Source organism: Syngnathus floridae, chromosome 2, assembly GCF_059516105.1.
Source record: "Syngnathus floridae isolate MCC-2025c chromosome 2, RoL_Sflo_1.0, whole genome shotgun sequence".
NCBI lineage: Eukaryota > Metazoa > Chordata > Actinopteri > Syngnathiformes > Syngnathidae > Syngnathus > Syngnathus floridae.
The window spans coordinates 5,919,591-5,937,834 of record NC_142414.1 but is presented as its reverse complement, the minus strand read 5'-3'; the positions used below and the strand labels follow the sequence as shown (position 1 = coordinate 5,937,834).

At 42.9% G+C, this 18,244-nt stretch overlaps 1 protein-coding gene across 2 annotated transcripts; it reads right to left on the bottom strand.

The window, feature by feature from the left end:
- Window positions 1-2,960: 2,960 nt before the first annotated feature.
- On the bottom strand, window positions 2,961-17,686 carry LOC148401365 (voltage-dependent L-type calcium channel subunit beta-4-like). 2 transcript variants are annotated; one of them, XM_088368731.1, is made up of 14 exons: window positions 17,407-17,686; window positions 15,932-16,015; window positions 11,716-11,886; window positions 11,521-11,643; window positions 11,298-11,425; window positions 10,586-10,662; window positions 10,118-10,137; window positions 9,214-9,294; window positions 7,138-7,196; window positions 6,943-7,052; window positions 6,684-6,835; window positions 6,142-6,237; window positions 5,868-6,053; window positions 2,961-5,788 (listed from the first exon to the last, which is right to left on the bottom strand). In XM_088368731.1, exons 1-14 carry the CDS (start codon window positions 17,467-17,469, stop codon window positions 5,528-5,530), a joined length of 1,611 nt encoding a protein of 536 aa, XP_088224857.1. In that variant the 5' UTR covers window positions 17,470-17,686; the 3' UTR covers window positions 2,961-5,527. The 2 variants fall into 2 exon arrangements, with proteins under 2 accessions (XP_088224857.1, XP_088224858.1); XM_088368732.1 differs by lacking the exons at window positions 15,932-16,015; window positions 17,407-17,686 and adding an exon at window positions 13,249-13,647.
- Between the last annotated feature and the right edge of the window lie 558 nt (window positions 17,687-18,244).

Sequence of the window (18,244 nt, the reverse complement as noted above, 5' to 3'; positions counted from 1 at the left end):
AAGACACTGAATCCTGAGTTGCTCCTGATGCTGCATGATCAGTAGGCGAATGAGAAAGTCAGTGTGAATGCACTGAGGGTGCTGGATTCTGTCCACAATTTAGGGAGCGCGTTATCTGCGCCTCACGGCAAAAGCCTTTGCCAATCACCTGTTATCCAATTTACTCACTGCATGCTCGTTAGATTTCTTCAGATTTAGGAAAATGCAAAGACACTGAAGCAGAAATTAGACTTACACAGATTGGTTGAGTTCAATCACAATTCTTGTTCAAAAAGCTCTATTTTCAGGAAAGTACAATACAGCGCTGGGCCCTTCAAGAGTGGAAAGTCTCCATTCAGAAAAGGCAAAGTCCAAGGTTGTTAGATCAGTTTTATATTCAGTAGCACATTGTGGGCCGAGATTGATGGGTGATGTATCTTCGGGGTGGGGCAAGTTCGAAGGAGAGTCTGCTTGCATGGGAGTGGTGCTGATTATGGGCGATTCAGTGTGGAGGTGGGGTTCTGTTGGTGTGTGTGTGTGGAGGGGGGGCTGTTGTCTTCCATCCCGTCTTTCGGCCTTGGCGATCATCTTTGGTCGAGTCTTTGGGTGGCTCCTTCTGGCACCTGCTGGTTTTATCTCCGCGTGACCTTCCTGTGAATATTCTTCTCCAATCTTGGACATACACTGTTGTACCTCATTCTTATTCTTTTAATTTTGTCATTTTGTACGAAATTATGTTAGCTTTTGGCTGTGACATCATTTATCTATTGCTGTTCTTTTGATACATCATGTCTTTGCTTATTCTTACTTTAATCATGCTTCCAACCGTATCTTTTCTTTGTTAGGCAAACTATTTCCCTCTGTGCAGAGCGTTCAGTAGTAATCAAAAACTGGCGTCTAGCATTAGTCAAAACATAAGATACAATCAAGTACTGAACGGTCAAGACGACTCTGGTCGTGTCCATGATTCAGAGAAAAAACATCAGGCATGCATTACACAGTTCCTTAAGGGTCATTAAGCTATTTAGGCAATCTATCAAAAGTCATTTGTTATTTCAAAGTGCTCAGAAATATCAGATCATAAAGTTATAAAAACCTTTCTCATCACCACTTATCAAAAATGTCTAGTTATGTCTTTATTGATTTGGTGTGTAGGTATAATTATATGCTTAAAATGTTTCTTTTATTTATTTAATATGTGAATATACTTGTCTGCTTATGTACTTTATTCAATGAGGTTTGAGCATATCTGTTTTTGTAGCTAGGCAGGACTTTTTGTATTTTGACCCCATTTCCTGCAAGGGCCTTAACAGCTAGGTGGAAAAGCGCAATACAAAAGACCATTTACCATGAATAAAACTACATCCATCCATTTTCTGAATGTATCTTCACAAGGGTGATGGATGTGCTGGGGTCTATCCCAACTGACTTTGGGCAGTAGGCTGGGGACACACTGAACTAGTAGCCAGCCAGTGGCAGGGAACATATAGACAACAACCTTTCACACTCACACCTATGGACAATTGAATCGGCCCACACTGGAAGGTCAGAGCCAGAATTGAACCCACAACCACTGCACTGTGAGGCGGAGGTGCTCACCAGTCAATTACCGTGCCGCCCATAAAACTACATTCATAATTACATTACAACATAGAACAAGAGTGGTCCCCATCCACCGGGCTCCACTGGAGATATTTTGTCAAGGAGAATGGTCAAAAATACTTTCAACCAGAATCCAGACTCTCGTTGGAAGGTATAGAAAATGTTTAGAGCATAGGTGTCAAACCCAAGGCCCGGGGGCCAGATGCGGCCCGTCATATCATATTATGTGGCCCGCGAAGACAAATTTTGCATCGACTTTGTGTTATTACTAAAATTATAAATTGTCTTCAGTTTTTCAAAACAGAAATCTTGCTAGCAATTTTTATTACCATTCATCTTTTTAAACAATTTGAACAGTTTTGACTAGTCTCTGATTTCAAAACTAGTTATTCATCAGTTTGCCGTGTAGCCTATACTGTAAATAATATAAGGCGTTGACAGTCATAATGGCCCTCCGCGGGAAACTATGACTACAATGCGGCCCGCAACAAAAATGAGTTTAACACCCCTGGTTTAGAGGGTGTTATTTCTGCAAAAGGAGGATCTACTAAATATTGATGTCATTTTTCTGTTGGGGTGCCCAAATCTATGCACCTGCCTACTTTTGTTTAGGTAATGATTGCACACTCTCTGTAAATCCTATAAACTTCATTCCACTTCTCAAATATCACTGTTTTTGTCTGCTATATAATATATTTAACTGAAATTGTTGATCCGAACAACCAATTATTTATAAAAGAAAATCTTGCAAATGATCAGGGGTGCCCAAACTTTTGACTGTATGTAGATATAAAAAGTCAAGTGTTCTTGTCCCTGAAGGAATTTTGAGTGCATTGTAGTGTTCATGTGAAAGATTATGTCCGCATTATCTATGTTTGTGGAATTGTCATACTCTTTCCCAATCTGGGAGGCACGGCTTCACCAATTTATGTGAGTATTGAGTTGCGAAAAAACCCTCAGGTTTTGTCATTTGTAGGCCTACAGTAAATGGACTTGCATATGTAATGTATCCATATTCTTCTGTTTTGTCATTTGGTCATGTAGGCCTACAGTAAATGGACTTGCATGCGTAATGTATCCATATTCTTCTGTTTTGCATGCACCCCCCCCAGTGCAGCGCTGTCTATTTATGTAGTTTACCACTACCAGAGTGTGAATGTGTGAGTGCATGAATAGCGATGTATTCACGATGTATTCTCGAATGTTAGTACCATATTCACTGTAAAGCGTTTTTGAGTGTCCAGAAAAGTGCTGTATACATCTGCATTGTTATTAATAATAATTAGTCAATTCATCATTAGTTCTCATCAAGTGTAATTACAACCAATTGTAGTTCTGACTGTTAAAAACTGACTGTTCAAAAAAAAAATACAACAGGCGGTATTATAACGGCTCTTTTATTTAGCAAAAAAATGTTCTTAGTCACTTGGAGCTCTGCTTTAAACACAGCTGCCTCCAAAGTCACATAGTTTTATTTAATTCTTCCTTATAAATTAGAATGGTATATTATGCATGCAATACCGCATTAGCCGCTGAGGATTTTCACCTTCCACAGACAAATCCACAATAAACACAAGATTCCCTCAATGGTCCAGATGAAGCTATGCGGAAAAGGGTAGGTGCAGAGAGGCAACAGTATGAAGTTGGCGATTGCATAGTACATGAAGATCCTCATTTAATGCAGAACATGCTGCTTTTAATTGCAGATGACTGAAACCTTGCTTTTGTAATAGTATATCTTTGATTCTCCACATCTCTCAAAAGACTGTATGTACATTTGTTAGAAAACAAACCCAAACACAAGAATCACAAATGCCCATCTGTTGCATTTTGACTGGAATAAAGGTACTTTCCTAATAAATGTACTTTCTCCCCCTAAGCATTGTTGAGTTTTTCAACTAATTGACTCAAAGTAATTTATACTGCATATCTTAATAAGGACACAGAGACATGAATGGTTTAAAATATCTTCCTTGTCCACTCAAGCAGCATAGTTGAACTTTTTTTTTTTTTGGGGGGGGGGGGGGGAGTATAATTGCAAAGTTGTTCCTCTTTATACTGTTCTATGTGGCAGAGGGCTAAAAAAGCACAATTTATGTTAATGTGCAATCACTATTTTAACCTATTGTATCACATTTTAAATGAGACAACCAGAAATTTTGGAGCTGGTTTTAAAGTCATCATTGTTAACTATGGCACCAATTTAATCTAATTATTTCCCTCATGATATAGCAGATATCTGGCATTAAAATGCTGTCCATTTCAATATCTTGCAGAGTATTTCAATCCAGTCCTGATAGCAAGAGTAACGTTCCTACAAGCTGGCAGTTGCACTGGTGCACATTTTTCGGCACACGTCAAGAGAAGAAAACTGTCTAACTTGATCAACAGGTGTGGTCATCCGTCCATACCGATTTTGAAAGGTCTGTTCGATATAAATTGGGAAACATGTTTGATTCATCATCTCCAATAAAGGTCTCGCAACCTAAACTGCAGAGGTCACTTATTTAATCGATTCAATAGATTTTTGGGTTTGTTTTACTGCCCATTGCATGCCTCAACGCCTCGCCAAATGCCTCGCATTTAGTATCTGAAACTATCTTCATGAAATCCCATTTCCCATGCAAAAAAACCCAACAACCCAAATAACAAAACAAATCACATTTACCGTAAAACTACAACATAAAGTGCCTTAAAATCATTATTAGCTACATCTGTACTTCTTTATTTCAGTCAAACTTCAATTACACTGCCACTTAACAGCGATGCAAACACAAAAAGGTTGCTGCTGTCCCGGATTGGAATCGCAAGTTTAGGGAGCTATTGTAGCTGGCTGCACTGATACAATTTCACATAGTTTCATTTGCCTTAAATGTCTTACTGAATATCTTTTGCTTGATTTGTAGAATTCAAGGGTGGAGGTGAAACTAGATACAACTTGTGAACTTGTACAAATGGGGTAAAAAAACAAAACAAATTGAGGTGAAAATATGACAGATATGCAGCCAGGAAACCAGGAGCTAAATGCATGAGGATTGACAATGCAACTCGACACAAATGACCAAGCAGGAAGCTAATTGGCTGATGGATGTCGGTGGGTCTGGGAAGGACCTGTGGAACCCCAGGCAAAACCAATCACAGGAAACAATTCACTAAAAGGACACTGAAAGCCCAAATAAAAAGCCAGAAACACCTGTGATTTAAATGCTATCAAATTGAAACATATAGGCAGAATCTCTTTTAAAATTTCTCCTATTTGCTAGCTAGATTCTAGCTTCCAAACTGCTTACAACAGAAGCAGAGCACTGTTTTCTCTCTCGTCTGATCTGTATGTAGCAGCAAGTCTTTCCTCCTTAATGAACCACTAAAGCTATACAATTCAAGAAGTAATGTTCAATGATCAAAATAGTTCAAGCATGTGAAGCACCAATTTTTCAACGAGGAGCACGCAAGACAATTTCCAATGTGCACGCGCTTTCCAAGGCCACCCCAGACCACGCATCTACAAGCTAGTGATTTAAAAAAACAAAAAACAAAAACAGAACTACAGGATAGATACCAAAGATCTAGGAAGGAAGGAAGGAAGGAAGCAGACCTTCATCATTTATTAGCATGCAATAAGCTAAAAGGGGTTTTTTACATGGTTAGGGAAGGGGTCTGTGTCCAGTGGACCTCCTTCCCACCTGGTGTGACATCACATCAGCACCGTGTGACCACTGCTGATAGCAGCGAGCATAATCAATGCAATATGTCTTCTGAGCGTGATCCAGAAGGTCCAGTAGTAGGCTGGGCATCATGAAACTTAAACTTCAATTTCTGCGAATGTTTAGGAGGTTTCATACACAAACAACCCCCCTGAAAATAGGGAAAACTTGGGACAATCTTGGCTCTGTGGTAGCAATTATTTGTGGATGGATTCTGTTCACCCATGATGACTCAACAGGGTTCAGAGCCGGTGCCGGGAGTCATGGCTGTAGCTGCCCGGGGAGCTGCGGTTGCGGTGTGGCTTGTATGCGTCCTGATAGGGGTCCTGGTAGTCCTGGTAGGGGTCCTGCGCTTCTCGGCTATGCTGCGAGCCTGACGACATTCGATTGCGTCCCTTGTGTGCCCGTTCATTATGGTAGTTTTCGTCAGATGTCATCAGGTTGCGACGCTCGTTTGCAGTAGAATGGTCGCCCGTGTGGTTGCTTTGTTGCATTCTTTGGCTCTGGCATTAAAAGGGACAAGTAAGGCATGATACACATGGTGTGTCAAACCAACATGATCTTGAAGTTGCCTTGGCATACCTGCAGTCCAGAGATGCTGGTAGGGTACGCTGTGAGGGTGCTGGGGCCTAGGTTGTGTCCCAGCAATGGGTTTAGTGGCGTTGCCATGGAGGTATGAGTTGCTTTCCAATAGGCCTCAAGGTATTCTGCAAGATGCTCACAGGCATCTTCGAGCTGATTCTCGTCTAGGATGATGTCAAACATTTCCTGTTGGCAGCAAAACGCTCGACAGCTATTATTTGTTGTCATTTCAATGAAACAAAGAGAACAATATGCTATGAAGCTGGCCCCTTACTGGTGGACATTGAGCGAGTTTGTCTGCAGCCACAAGCTGCACATTCAGGTGTTTGCTCTGGGACTTCCCTCTGGACTTGACTAGCCTCTGCAGAACCTGAAGGACAAGGACAGACAAATGTGATCAAATTAGTGGGGCTTTTAATGGAGTCCTCGGCACCGCCGTTCTGGGTGGTCCTCAGGATGTCAGTGTGACTACACCTTAGCTCATGGTCAGTGTGATTACACCTTAGCTCCACATGATCATTGTATTACTGCCTGTGAAAATGTGAAAAATACCAGACTAAGACTTTGTTAGGGATGTTTATAGTAATCCCGTGGTAATGGGTTATAAATTCATGTGCCCCATGTCAAGATGCTGTGGTGCAAAATACTCATTCTAGATTCACAAAAGGAAGACAATTATGTACCTGCCATTGATACTGCACTAATATCAAGACGTGATTGTTGTCACTGCTGAGTAGGTATTGCATGCTCTATTCAACAATTTAATTTTATGCAGATGGGCATGATCACCGTTCAACTGGACTTGCTTGAGCTTACCTTTGGCGAGGACACTTTGACGTGGACAATGATAGGAGCCAAGGAGGTCTTGAGTAGTTGTGCTGGGTGGTTGATAGTGTCAGCATCCAACACTACCAGCTGCAATGAGCGGGCCAACTCAAAGATGCGCTCAATCTCACTTTGCACTTCAGCTGATGACACAAAGAAGAAGTAAGGATCGGCTGAAGGTGCCATGAGAGAATCTTATTGTTCTCTAACTAACTTTCCATTAGACCGCATTTAAAGCATAATTTCTTACCCAAGCTCGAACGGGTGTTGGACCGCTCTATAATGGCCCTCTTGCTGGGGTTGTTAAGGACGGACCTCTTGGCTAAAGAGATATCTGCTGTGACTCGAGTGATTGATATTCTGTAAGAGTGTGACATATAATCTGTAGATCCATTTGATGGAAAAAAAAACGAAAAACTAAGAGGAAACACTGCATTTGTTTTACCTGCCGTCAAATCTGTGCTTGAGAAAGTCAAAGAGTGCTTTCTGCATCATATCAGTCACCTGCACAGAACAATGTAAAACAATTTGCCAACTGCTGAAAAGTTTTTAGTTTTTCAATCCGTCCGTCCGCCCGCCCGTCCGTCCTTCCATCCATCCATCCATCCATCCATCCATCCATCCATCCATCCATCCATCCATCCATCCATCCATCCATCCATCCATCCATCCATCCATCCATCATTTTTCCAAGATCACATTCCCAGTGCAGCAGTTTAACCAGACTTCACTGTGGGCAAGCAGACCTATCAGAGGGACAGAACAACCTGTATCAGGCAGTCAAGTACCCCAAACTCCTGGAGCACCACCCGCACAGAACTCCCAGAGGGACATGATCAAATGCCTTGTCGACAAAGCCCTCATTGCCTGGTTGGGAGAACTCCCATTCATCCTTCAAGACCCTGCTGTTCCGATCCCAGGACAAAAAACGCATTGCTCCACCAGAATCTGAGAATTGAATTCCTGGCACGCCGTCCTATTTAGAACACCAGATTAGACTTTACCAAGGAGGCGGAGGATTGTCAAGTCAAGTCAAGTCAAGTTTATTTGTATAGCCCTAAATCACAAACAGTCTCAAAGGGCTTCACATAGACAAAAATTGACAATTATTCTCAAAGCATCCCCTGATCTTAAGTTCCCAAAAGGGCAAGGAAAAACTCAAAAAAACCCTGCCTGCCAGGGTTAAATGAGAAACCTTGAGAAGGTACCACAGATGGAAGGATCCCCCTTTCAGGATCACCAGGTTGGAATGGATGCAGAGAGGGCACAAGTAATACATAATATGAAAATCAATGAAAAAATGGATGTCGGAGGTGCCCTCGATTGTCCTGGCAGTGTCTTCAAGGAGGTTGAGCTGCAGTTGTCAGGCCCTATAGTATGGAACTCATGCTCCGGTCCCCCTTTTCAATGAAATACACATTGTAACTTGGAGGGTTGACAGAAACTATGAACAACAGAGGGACCACCATCCTAGTGGATTCCAGTTGGCCCATGAATGAATGACTGAATGAATGAACGAATGAACGATCGAACAAACGAACGAACGAACGAACAAACGAACGAACGAACGAGTGTATGGACGGACGAACGAGGGAACGAACGAGTGAACAAATGAGAATAAATGAAAATAAATAAATGAAAAAATAAATGAATGACAATTTCTTTTTGATATGTCATGAAAAAAAGAAGAGCCAAAGGGCACAGGCTGAAGCACACGCTTATTTTGCCCTACCCTTTTTACATGATCAATCCTTTTGGAACAATTAACTCAAACATCCTAAAATAGTCACGTAAAAGTAACACAAAGCAATAAGACAACCTTCATTCTCATATTTTTTAATAACCTAATTTTTAACAAATGTTTGAACTCTTAAATTGTCATGCACGCTTTCAAATCCTTTTCGATTATTTCATACTTTGACACCGCTTACAGAAAAACATTAATCTTTCATTTTCGTCCTGGGTTTTATTTTCTCAAAAATTTGCTTCCTTCAAAGCTCATATCAAGAATCCCTTTTCTTAAACATATTTTTGAAATGACCAGAAAACTGATTATAATACAATCGGAGTCATCTTTTGTGGAATAAAAATTTGTTTGGTTGAGTGGGATATGCGCTACCCATCTGCTGCCTCCAGAATCCCAAAAGGACTCTTTCTTCAAATTGATGGCAACATCGGTGTTCGCCCATGGGTTCGGGGATTCCTGCCATGACAGGTACTGACCACCTTTTAGCCATGGATCCAGTCAGATGCCTCAACAAATGCGGTATGACAAACGCTGACTCAATTTGGGGACATGCCCCATGTTGTAGGTGAGCCGTGCTTTTCTTTTTGGTCCCTCACCTATGACCCATTTGCAATGGGCATAAAGCCTCAAACAACTTGGCTCCTAAGATCACAAAGACACACAAACCCCTCCACCATGATAAGGTGATGTCTCAGGAAGGAAGGAAGCCGGAGTACTCTGAGAAAACCCCCACAAGCATAACACGCACACACACACAAGTCTTCTCAAGCTCACCTCATAACCCTTGAGTGAGGGTCCCACCAGCACCACAGGTCGCATGGAAGGAACCACATCATACGGGGGGACGTGCTCCGTCTGTCAATCCAAAAATATAGTCAGCAGTGGGTGGAGTGAGACAATGGGGCCAAAATAACACAATCAGACAGCTCCAATGGGCAGCGGATGAATGTGCATTACAATCAGTAGTTCGAATGACATGATGCATGATGCAAACTCACTGAAACCATGTTTCCAACAAACAGTACAGTTCAGTTTAAGTCAGTGCTTGTATTTGTATTGCAAAGTGTCCCACCAACACACTTTCTTAATAGTTGATCTTAGTTGATAGCTGTCAGCTACAGTGTGCTATGCTTACCAGTTCTATTCAATGGACGCAATAGTTATGAGGTATGTATGGCAATGAAGATGGAAAAGATCTGGCAATATGTTTTGTATTTCTTTAGCATGGCGTTAGAGTATTTCTTACAAGAACAACACAAATGTTTTTGTGAAAAGCTATTATGTGGTCTTCGAATTCCTTTTGGTTTTGGTAGTTATGGCACTTAGTCATAATAAATGTGTGCCCACCTTTGTGTTATTTTGGTCGCTTTCACAACAATGTCGACTAATTAAATCAAACTGCAATGAATGATGAAAACAAGGCTTAAATGTAACAAGAGAATGAAAGGATGAGGAGCAACATGCCAATGTTGTCTGCAAACAGACGGTTAGCTGATTCATTATAGTTTATATTTTTAAAGATGTGAAAAAAGACAACTTTGATACTTCAGTCAGCCTGAAGTATTGCGCTCCGTGTGAAATGTGGCCACTTGCTGCAGCACCACAAGCTCCTGTCATTCGGCAATGGAGGCCACAAGAACTCAGTGGAATGCTTCGTGAGCGGGTCTCACCAACTTACCACTTTCTGTTTCTGCTTTCCTGTGGGAGGGGAGAGAAGACAGCGACAGTGTTGTCAGTGGCTGCTTGGGGAAGGAGTCACAGTTAGAAACCTTGCAGGCCATGAGCAAAGAAAACCTAGCAGCTATCAACTAGGATCAAGAAAAATCATCAGAGAAAAGGCTATGTTCCTATTATAGTCAGAAAATCACATGAGTGCTGTTCAGGGGGGGGGGGTTTCATAGTCTTGTCGTTGGATTCACACTGTGGTAAGCCCCACTCTCAGAACGCCTGCAGTCCTCAACTGGAGGAAGAGGAGCATCATGGGAAAAATGTACCAACAACTGTAGGCAGTGAACTTAGGCTTTAAGCAGAGACAACGGGAAAGCTTTACGGTCTTATTCTATGCTCTTGTGCTTCAGGAGGCTCGTTCGTCTCTAAGCAGGTGGTTGGCTACTTAGGGCCCACTCCCCCTGTCTGATGCTCTCACCTGCCGAGGATATGAGGGGTCGGATAGAGGCAGACACCTCATCCTCTACACTGGAAGAGGAGTTCCCTCCGGACTTACTGGAAAACACAAGAGGGGGATAAAGAGAGACAAAAACACAGCGTGGCATTAATGCAGAAAATGGGAGAAAGTGTGAGGAAACGTTAAGGGATCAGTCCAGGAATTCCAGCTACAGTGAATATAAGCGTGCCCGCTTGTCTGAGATGCTGGTGGCAGTCACCAAGCTCACGCAAGTAGAGCTCTGGAGCAGTTGGGTCCACAGAGATTAGCGTTAAAGTCGACTTTGAAGCTTGAAGAGGTGCATGAGTTACTGTACAAATGCCGGGTGACATAACCTTCAAGACACATTACGCTTGTGAGAAAGCGCACACAAAGTTAATGGGAACTCGTAATAGAGCTGCTGAAAGTGACTGCGTGTGTGTGTGTGTGTGTGTGTGTGTGTGTGTGTGTGTGTGTGTGTGTGTGTGTGTGTGTGTGTGTGTGTGTGTGTGCGTCCCGTGTGTGTGAATAGAGGAGATGGTCTATCTAAACAGGCATGAGTCATAACCAGATTCGCACCCGGTAAAGAGTTCAGGAGAATGTCAGCTGTTTGACGTGACGTTTATTTGACTTTAATAGAGACCTCAAATCATTAGCAATTTTGGGAATGCATGTTCTTGGATGAAAATAAAAAAACAGGTCTTCTGCAACTTACCCTTGCACTCGTCCTCTTTTTTGCTCCTGCTGAAGCCTGATGTTCTCCAGCTTCAGGGGGCTGGGGATGAAGCCGATCTCACATCCCTCCTTCACCAAGCGTCCAATCCACCAGTCGTTATTGAACTTCTAGAAACAGAACACAAGGAACAACACCACAAACTTGACACAATTTTTCTTGATGAATAGATGTAATAGCTAATTTTAAAAAAGGCCAAAAGAACCTCTTTTATGTGGAGAAAGTCCTTGGCATCAAAGGAGATTGCTGTGGCGGGAACTGGAACATCTTCATCCAGAGCCCCACAGTAGCTGACATTGGTCCTCACAGCAAATGCTACAGGCTTGGTCTGGAGACATAGTCACATGATACTTTGGGATGAGAATTGCACCAGAATCTTACAGTATGTGTGCGTGTACACCTTGGCTCTCTCCAGCTGGACGGTGGCCTGCTGCTCCCGCTCCTGTCGGCTCTGTCCCGGTCCTTGGCTCTGGCTTGGACTCTGGCTCTGGACCTGGGCCTGCACGTCACGCTCCTCCTCCAAAGAGACATCTGAGTCTGATGGTCGGCTAGTGTATGAATCAGCTGAGCCCTGCAAACATGTCATGGTAAATGGTAAACGGAGTGCACTTGTATAGCGCTTTTATCTACACCACATGGTGCCCAAAGCACTTTACAATCCCTCACAATCACACATTCATACACACACCAATTGGAGGCTGCTGCCATGCAAGGCACAACCCTGGGAGCAAAATGGGGTTCAGTGTCTTGCTCAAGGACACTTCGACATGGTCAGCGGGGTTGAGGATTGATCCCACAACCTTAGAGTTGAGAGGATTGTTCAACAATCTTTTCAGGATTGAGGAGAATTTAGATCGTTACGGTGTCTCAAGACTGATTGCACAGCACCATTTACTTACTACTCATCTCTATACACCAAGTCTAAGCTTGCCTTTCACAGGGTCTAACAACAAGCAGGCTGCTGGATTGTGCCATCATTAGGACAACAAAGATATCCAAATGGTGAAATAAAGTCCACACCCAAAGAGAACACAAAAAACACTCTAGTCTGTTTTGGTATTATTAAATAGAAATAAAAGACACATTCTGCTGACTCTTTTCATTGAGATCAGTTCAGCGCAGCGTGCTCAGCTGAGTAAGTCATCTGTGTAATGGATTTTTTGAGGACACAAAACGGTTACTTCAGCTTCAGTGCAAATTTATAAAAGATAGGCTACAATGTGGAGTTTAAAGTGAATTAGGGTTGAGTTGCAGGAAATGTGTGAGGGCCAAGACTGTCTTGATTTGATGTCTCTCTATCACAAATAAGCCAATAAATGTGTGTGTCCTCATGCCGTTTTTACCCGTCATGTAGAAACACTAAGCAAAGCACCTTTTTATCTATATGTGGATGCTTTGCAGCATCCCAACCCTGATCCAATAGAGTAGCTTCAGCATGTGACTCATCAACATCACAATCCACTTAATGACATCACGATGCATGATTCTTACAGCCTGGGCAGAGCCTACACAAACGGGCCGCCTCAGGTGGAGTGGAAATACTTGGTCGCATCTATTTCGAGCAGTATAATGTCACAATGAACATCTTTCCATCTTCTTCCTGGTGCTGGGATTAGCAACATTTCTGGGAGCATCAGAGCAATGAGCACTTAATGGACTGCAGCAGCCGCACATCACGAGCATACATGGTGGGAACGGAGATAAAATTGACGGAAGACACACATCAGAAACCATCTGCCAAATTTGCACCCCCACCCTGTCTCACGCACACACACACACGCACACACACACACGCACACGCACGCACGCCCCCCCCCTCCCCCTTCCAGCCGAAGCAGAGCCCACCACCACACTATGTTGTTGGCTTAAAGGCCTTTCGACTATTCTATGCGTGAGCACAAAGAGTGAGAGCCGCACGCATACAAACACTCACCGCCTCCGAGTCTTCAAATCCATGCAGGTACAAATTGTCATACATGGAGGTTTGTTATTCCAACGCACGCCTCTGACACAGAATGAGAGGGGATAGAGCAAATGTAGAGTCTGAAGAGGAAGGAGGGGGCGCCAGAGAAGGGGGGAAAGGATGGATGGGATGACGACAATCCCCTCTCCTCACAGCATGGAAGGCTCTTTAAAAAAAAAAAGATCTCGCTCCTCCCGTTTGGTCTTCTGGAGCCTTGATGGTTGCAACGTCTCCCTGGTCCCACAGAGCTGCTAGCTGGCTCACATTATAGGATGGAGAGGCTCTCCCTGGAGGTAGCCCAATCCTGGCATTTCATTTCATCACACAGGCAAACAGCGAGCAGCAGCAGCAGCAGATCCTGCCTCAATATCCAAGCCTGATGACTGAGCAAATGTGCACCAATGTGATTGGTTAGCTCACTGGCCAGTCAGCTCGGCGGCAGCAGGAATCAGTGGGGGAGGAGGGTGGATCAGCATCCTCCATTTTCATTTTGAACCCGTTCTCAGAGAGCTGAAGTTATTCCAAGGAAATAATAATAATAATAATAATAATAATAATAATAATAATAATAATAATAATAATGGGCAGCATCGTGGTCCACTGGTTAGCACATTCGCCTCACGGTTCAGAGGTGCGGGGCACGATTCTTCCTGTGTAGGGTTTGCATGTTCTGCCTATGCCTGGGTAGGTTCCTTCCAGCTGCTCCGGTTTGATCCCCATTCCAAGAACATGCACGATAGGCCGATTAACCACTACAAATTGTCCGTATGATTCGTGAGTGCGAGTAGTTGATTGTGTGGTTGGTTGTCTACGTGTGCTCTGCGTTTGGCTGCAAGCCTTGTGGAAGATGACTAATAATAATAATAATAATAATAATAATAATAATAATAATAATAATAATAATAATAATTTATCAATGGATAGTGTGGCACTATATAAATTCAAGTTTTTTTAAGTGTAATACAGTCGTGCTGTGGTAGAACTAGTCGATTTGGAGCATTAATACATTTTATTCCACTTATCTGGGTCGGGTCTTGGGTGCAGCTTTAGCAAGGATACCCAAACTTCCTTCCTCCTCGCTACTTGGTCCAACCCTTCAGACCCTTCCCAGGCCAGCTGTGGGACATTGTGTCTTCACCATGTCCGAGGAGGCCTTCTTTCAACGGGATATTCCTGAAATCCTTCACCATAGAGGGATTCCTAACCCAGACGAAACTCATATTTTGGCTCTTCTATCTGACCTGATCTGTGTAAGCATACACTGAATGGTAAATGGAAAGCTTTGACTTTTGGTTCAGCTCCTTCTTCACCACCAGAGATCGATACGGAGTCCATATCAATGAAGATGCTACACCGATCAGCCTGTCAACCTCCTGCTCCATCCTCCCTTTGATTGACAACAACAAAAATGCCATATCCCATATCCTCCATATCCCCCATACTCATAAAACACCTCCCACAGAACTCCCCAAAGGATCTGGTCAAACGCCTTCTCAAGTCCACAGAACTCATGTCGACTGGTTAGGCAAACTCCCACACACCCTCAAGGACCCTGCTATGAGTGTTGTGTTGTTCTGCCGTTCCACAGCCAGAACTAAAGCCACACTGTTCCACCCGAATCTGAGATTCGACTTTCCTCTTCTGCAGCACCCCTGAACAGACCTTCCTAGGGAGGCTGAGCAGTGTGATCCTCCTATACACCCTCGGACTGCCACTCCAGTCTGCCAATCCAGAGGCCCCCTTCCCATTGTCCATGCAATGTTGTAGAGGTGTGTCAACCAGGACAGCCCCACAACATCCAGAGTCTGTTGTAACTTAAGGTGGATCTCATCCACCTTTGGGGACTTGCCACTGATGACCCACATCGGTGACTTCAGTACCAGAGATAGGACAGCACACTTCAGTCTCCAGTCTCCCTCAAAGAAGGCCATGGAATTGAGGAGGTCATTCTCCCCAAGACACAATGTCCTGAGTCGAGGTCAGCAGCACCCGGTCGCCATGATATACAGTGGTGCATTTCTTCCCCTTTCTGAGACACCAAAAGGCAGAAGATAATTTCTGTGAAGTCGCCTGGAAGTGATTTTTCATGGCCCAACCGCACCCCTCTTATGTTTGAGTTGGTACCTCAGCAACCACCAAAGGAGGGTTAGGGTTAGGGGTTAGGGCTGATGGGTATCGGCTGCCTCCAACTCTGGAGGCAGCCGATACCCATCAGCTGCCTCCAGAGTTCCACAGGCCTAAAAAGGCCAGATAGAACTTAACTGCTGGTGTCCAACAACAGGTTCTGGTTGAAAACAATTTGCAAATCATTATATTCCTTTTTATTGACATTTTACACAGTCCCAACTTTATTGGAACTGGATTTGTGGTATTTGACCGCTTGAGGAAATCAAGCAGTAGTAAGTAAAAAAGGCTTCTTTTCCTCACACTTAGCTGCCAACAGATGAATGTGTTTCATGTTGCTCAACTGAAGACATACAGTATGAAGCTGCTGGCAGTCATCTTGTGGTGTACTGCAATCACCCAACAGTGAAAGAAAGAAAGTGCAGGTATCGTGCACAACGCAATAATTTCTCATCGCTGTGCCCGGGACAAGCTTCTGCTCAGCAAAAGCGCAATTTCATGATTGTGTGTGATTCTCACTGCTTAGCACCTGTCTGAGGATGAAGCTGGTTGAAGTGGTGCTGCCATCAGACCTCTTCAGACGGCTTCTTCGGGAGTAAGTGCCCCGGTTCACCTGCAGTAAGCATTGTCAACAAAAGAGAAAACCGCAAAGCTGCATTATTATAAACATTAAGGTTCAAAATTAATCATTAAGGTTCAAAATCCCATTTATTTTTATGACTCAAGTTGTCCATTATCTATATCTATTTAATTCATTCACTCATACAATTGGGCATAGAAAATTAATGATCGATTTATAATTTGTGGACTCAGATAATATAGCATGATGTCACTGTTAGCGCTAGTTCTCTGATAGTTACAGACAAACTTGTGGGAGAAATGTTGGTTGATGCCGAAACCTGATTCCTTCTAAGAAACTCTTTCGATTAATCAAACCCCACAGGAAGGCCGGAGCCAGAATCAAACCTGCAACCTCTGCACTGTGAGGCGGACGTGCTATTATTATTATTATTATTATTATTATTATTATTATTATTATATATTGGGAGGAATCTTAAAGACAGGTAGTTACAATTGAATTAACCACCCTGGCAAATTTAAAATCAGAATACCCCATTCTAAGACAATAAGTGAAAATAATGTGGCAGATTGCCTGTTTCTTGTGTCATTCCTGAAGAAGCCAGACTGGGTAACCGTAGACAATTTTTGGGATTGATTCAAAAAGACTACATTGGCAGTTGGAGGACTAGAAATCTGAGGTACACAAGCTCGTTGTCTTAAAAAGGATAAAGCCCAACTGTGCCACGGTTTCTGAACCTGAATTTGCCACCTCTTGGAGAAAATCCTCCAACAGCAGTGTTGTAAGATGTACCTGTCATTCGAGGAACACATGCACCTGGCTGTTGTGTCAAAATACTATACCATTAGTTTATTTGCTAAATTTGATGTATTCTTTGCTTAACCGTTGTGTTTTACTCCTTTTTCCCTCAATGCTTCCATTCTTTGTCTCACCTCCATAAATACCATGTATAACAACGAACTTATTCTCTAGAGAGCAAAATTAATTATCTACCAGTGATTTGTTCCATTTCGGTCCGTGTCTCTAGAGTGAACGACAATGTCAGGGAAGTCAGGGCCCAATTCTGTCAATGTCTACAACAAGGTCATTAATCTGGGCCACCATCTTTCTCTGTCGCCAAATGCATGCCAAGAAAAGCCAGTAAGGGTGAGGTCTCGAAATAGCCTTCTATTATAATTAGATGGAATTCTATGAAGATATTTTGTACAGCTACATTGCTTTCACCCGTAAGAAATGTTTCTATCGCTTTGAAGAGAAGAGAAGAAAGAGTCTTAAAAAGTATATTGACTCATTGCAATGATACATTGTAGAAGATTTTCATTGGAAAAGCTGAAGTTTGTATCAGACTCAAGTATAAACCGCTATAATAAAGAAAGTACATAGAACTCCTGAGCACGTTAAGCAATTCAATTTCGAGAAGATACCTGAAATATGGGCGCTTGGATGCCCTCACCAATCTTGTTCCGTATGTAGATATGTCGGGACATTTCAGCCAGGACATCGGTCCAGACTGCTGGCTGCTCCAGTGTGGCCCAGCAGAGGGGTGACGGCTTGCGGGCTGCGTGCTCCAGCTTCACACCACACCGCGGGACATGGGCTCTTGCTGTCTAATTTCCTCCGCTGCGAGGACACAGGTGCTCCTGCTGCTGCTGTTGAGGACTGGGAAGCTTGAGAGGATGATGATGATGATGATGATGAGACAATGATGATGACGGCGATGATTGTGATGCTCGCCCACTCATAAGCAGATGGACTTGAGTGATAGATGAGGGAGGGGGGTCTTTATTTAGCTTGAAGAGAGGGCTAATTGTGGGCTATTTCAGACACTACGTAAGAGTTATTCTCAGCTCTCCCTGGAAACAGGCTCATTTGGAATAATACAAAAAGCGTTACGAAGGACTGGACATCAATAGGAAAAGCTGTCATGGTCTGTCTTTGATTTGAAAAAAGCATTAATCAACTAATTGTTTCCTTTATTAGTTAAATAAATCTAATGAATATATAAATGCTTCATTAAATAATTAAATACATTTCTCCATTAAGTAAATGTTTCATTTGTTAAATGTTTCATTTCATTCATTCCGCACTTTTTGACCAAGACATTGACTGCAATTTTAGAAATACTTGAGAGCTTCACTGGAACTCAGCTACCTATAAATTGTTCAACTGCAGCAGTTCAATTCTTTACTAAACACATGGAATAAAAGGTCTTGTTTACAACGTCGGACCATCTGCAAAAAACTGTAAACAAAAAAAATATAA

Coding starts and splice junctions, on each gene's coding strand:
- LOC148401365 (XM_088368731.1), bottom strand. CDS start 17,469: ATGTCCCGACATATCTACATACGGAACAAGATTGGTGAGGGCATCCAA. Junction 7,197..9,213: donor CCTCACTCAAGGGTTATGAG/GTGAGCTTGAGA, acceptor TGTTCTGTGCAG/GTGACTGATATGATGCAGAA. Junction 6,238..6,683: donor TCAAAGTGTCCTCGCCAAAG/GTAAGCTCAAGC, acceptor CTTGTCCTTCAG/GTTCTGCAGAGGCTAGTCAA.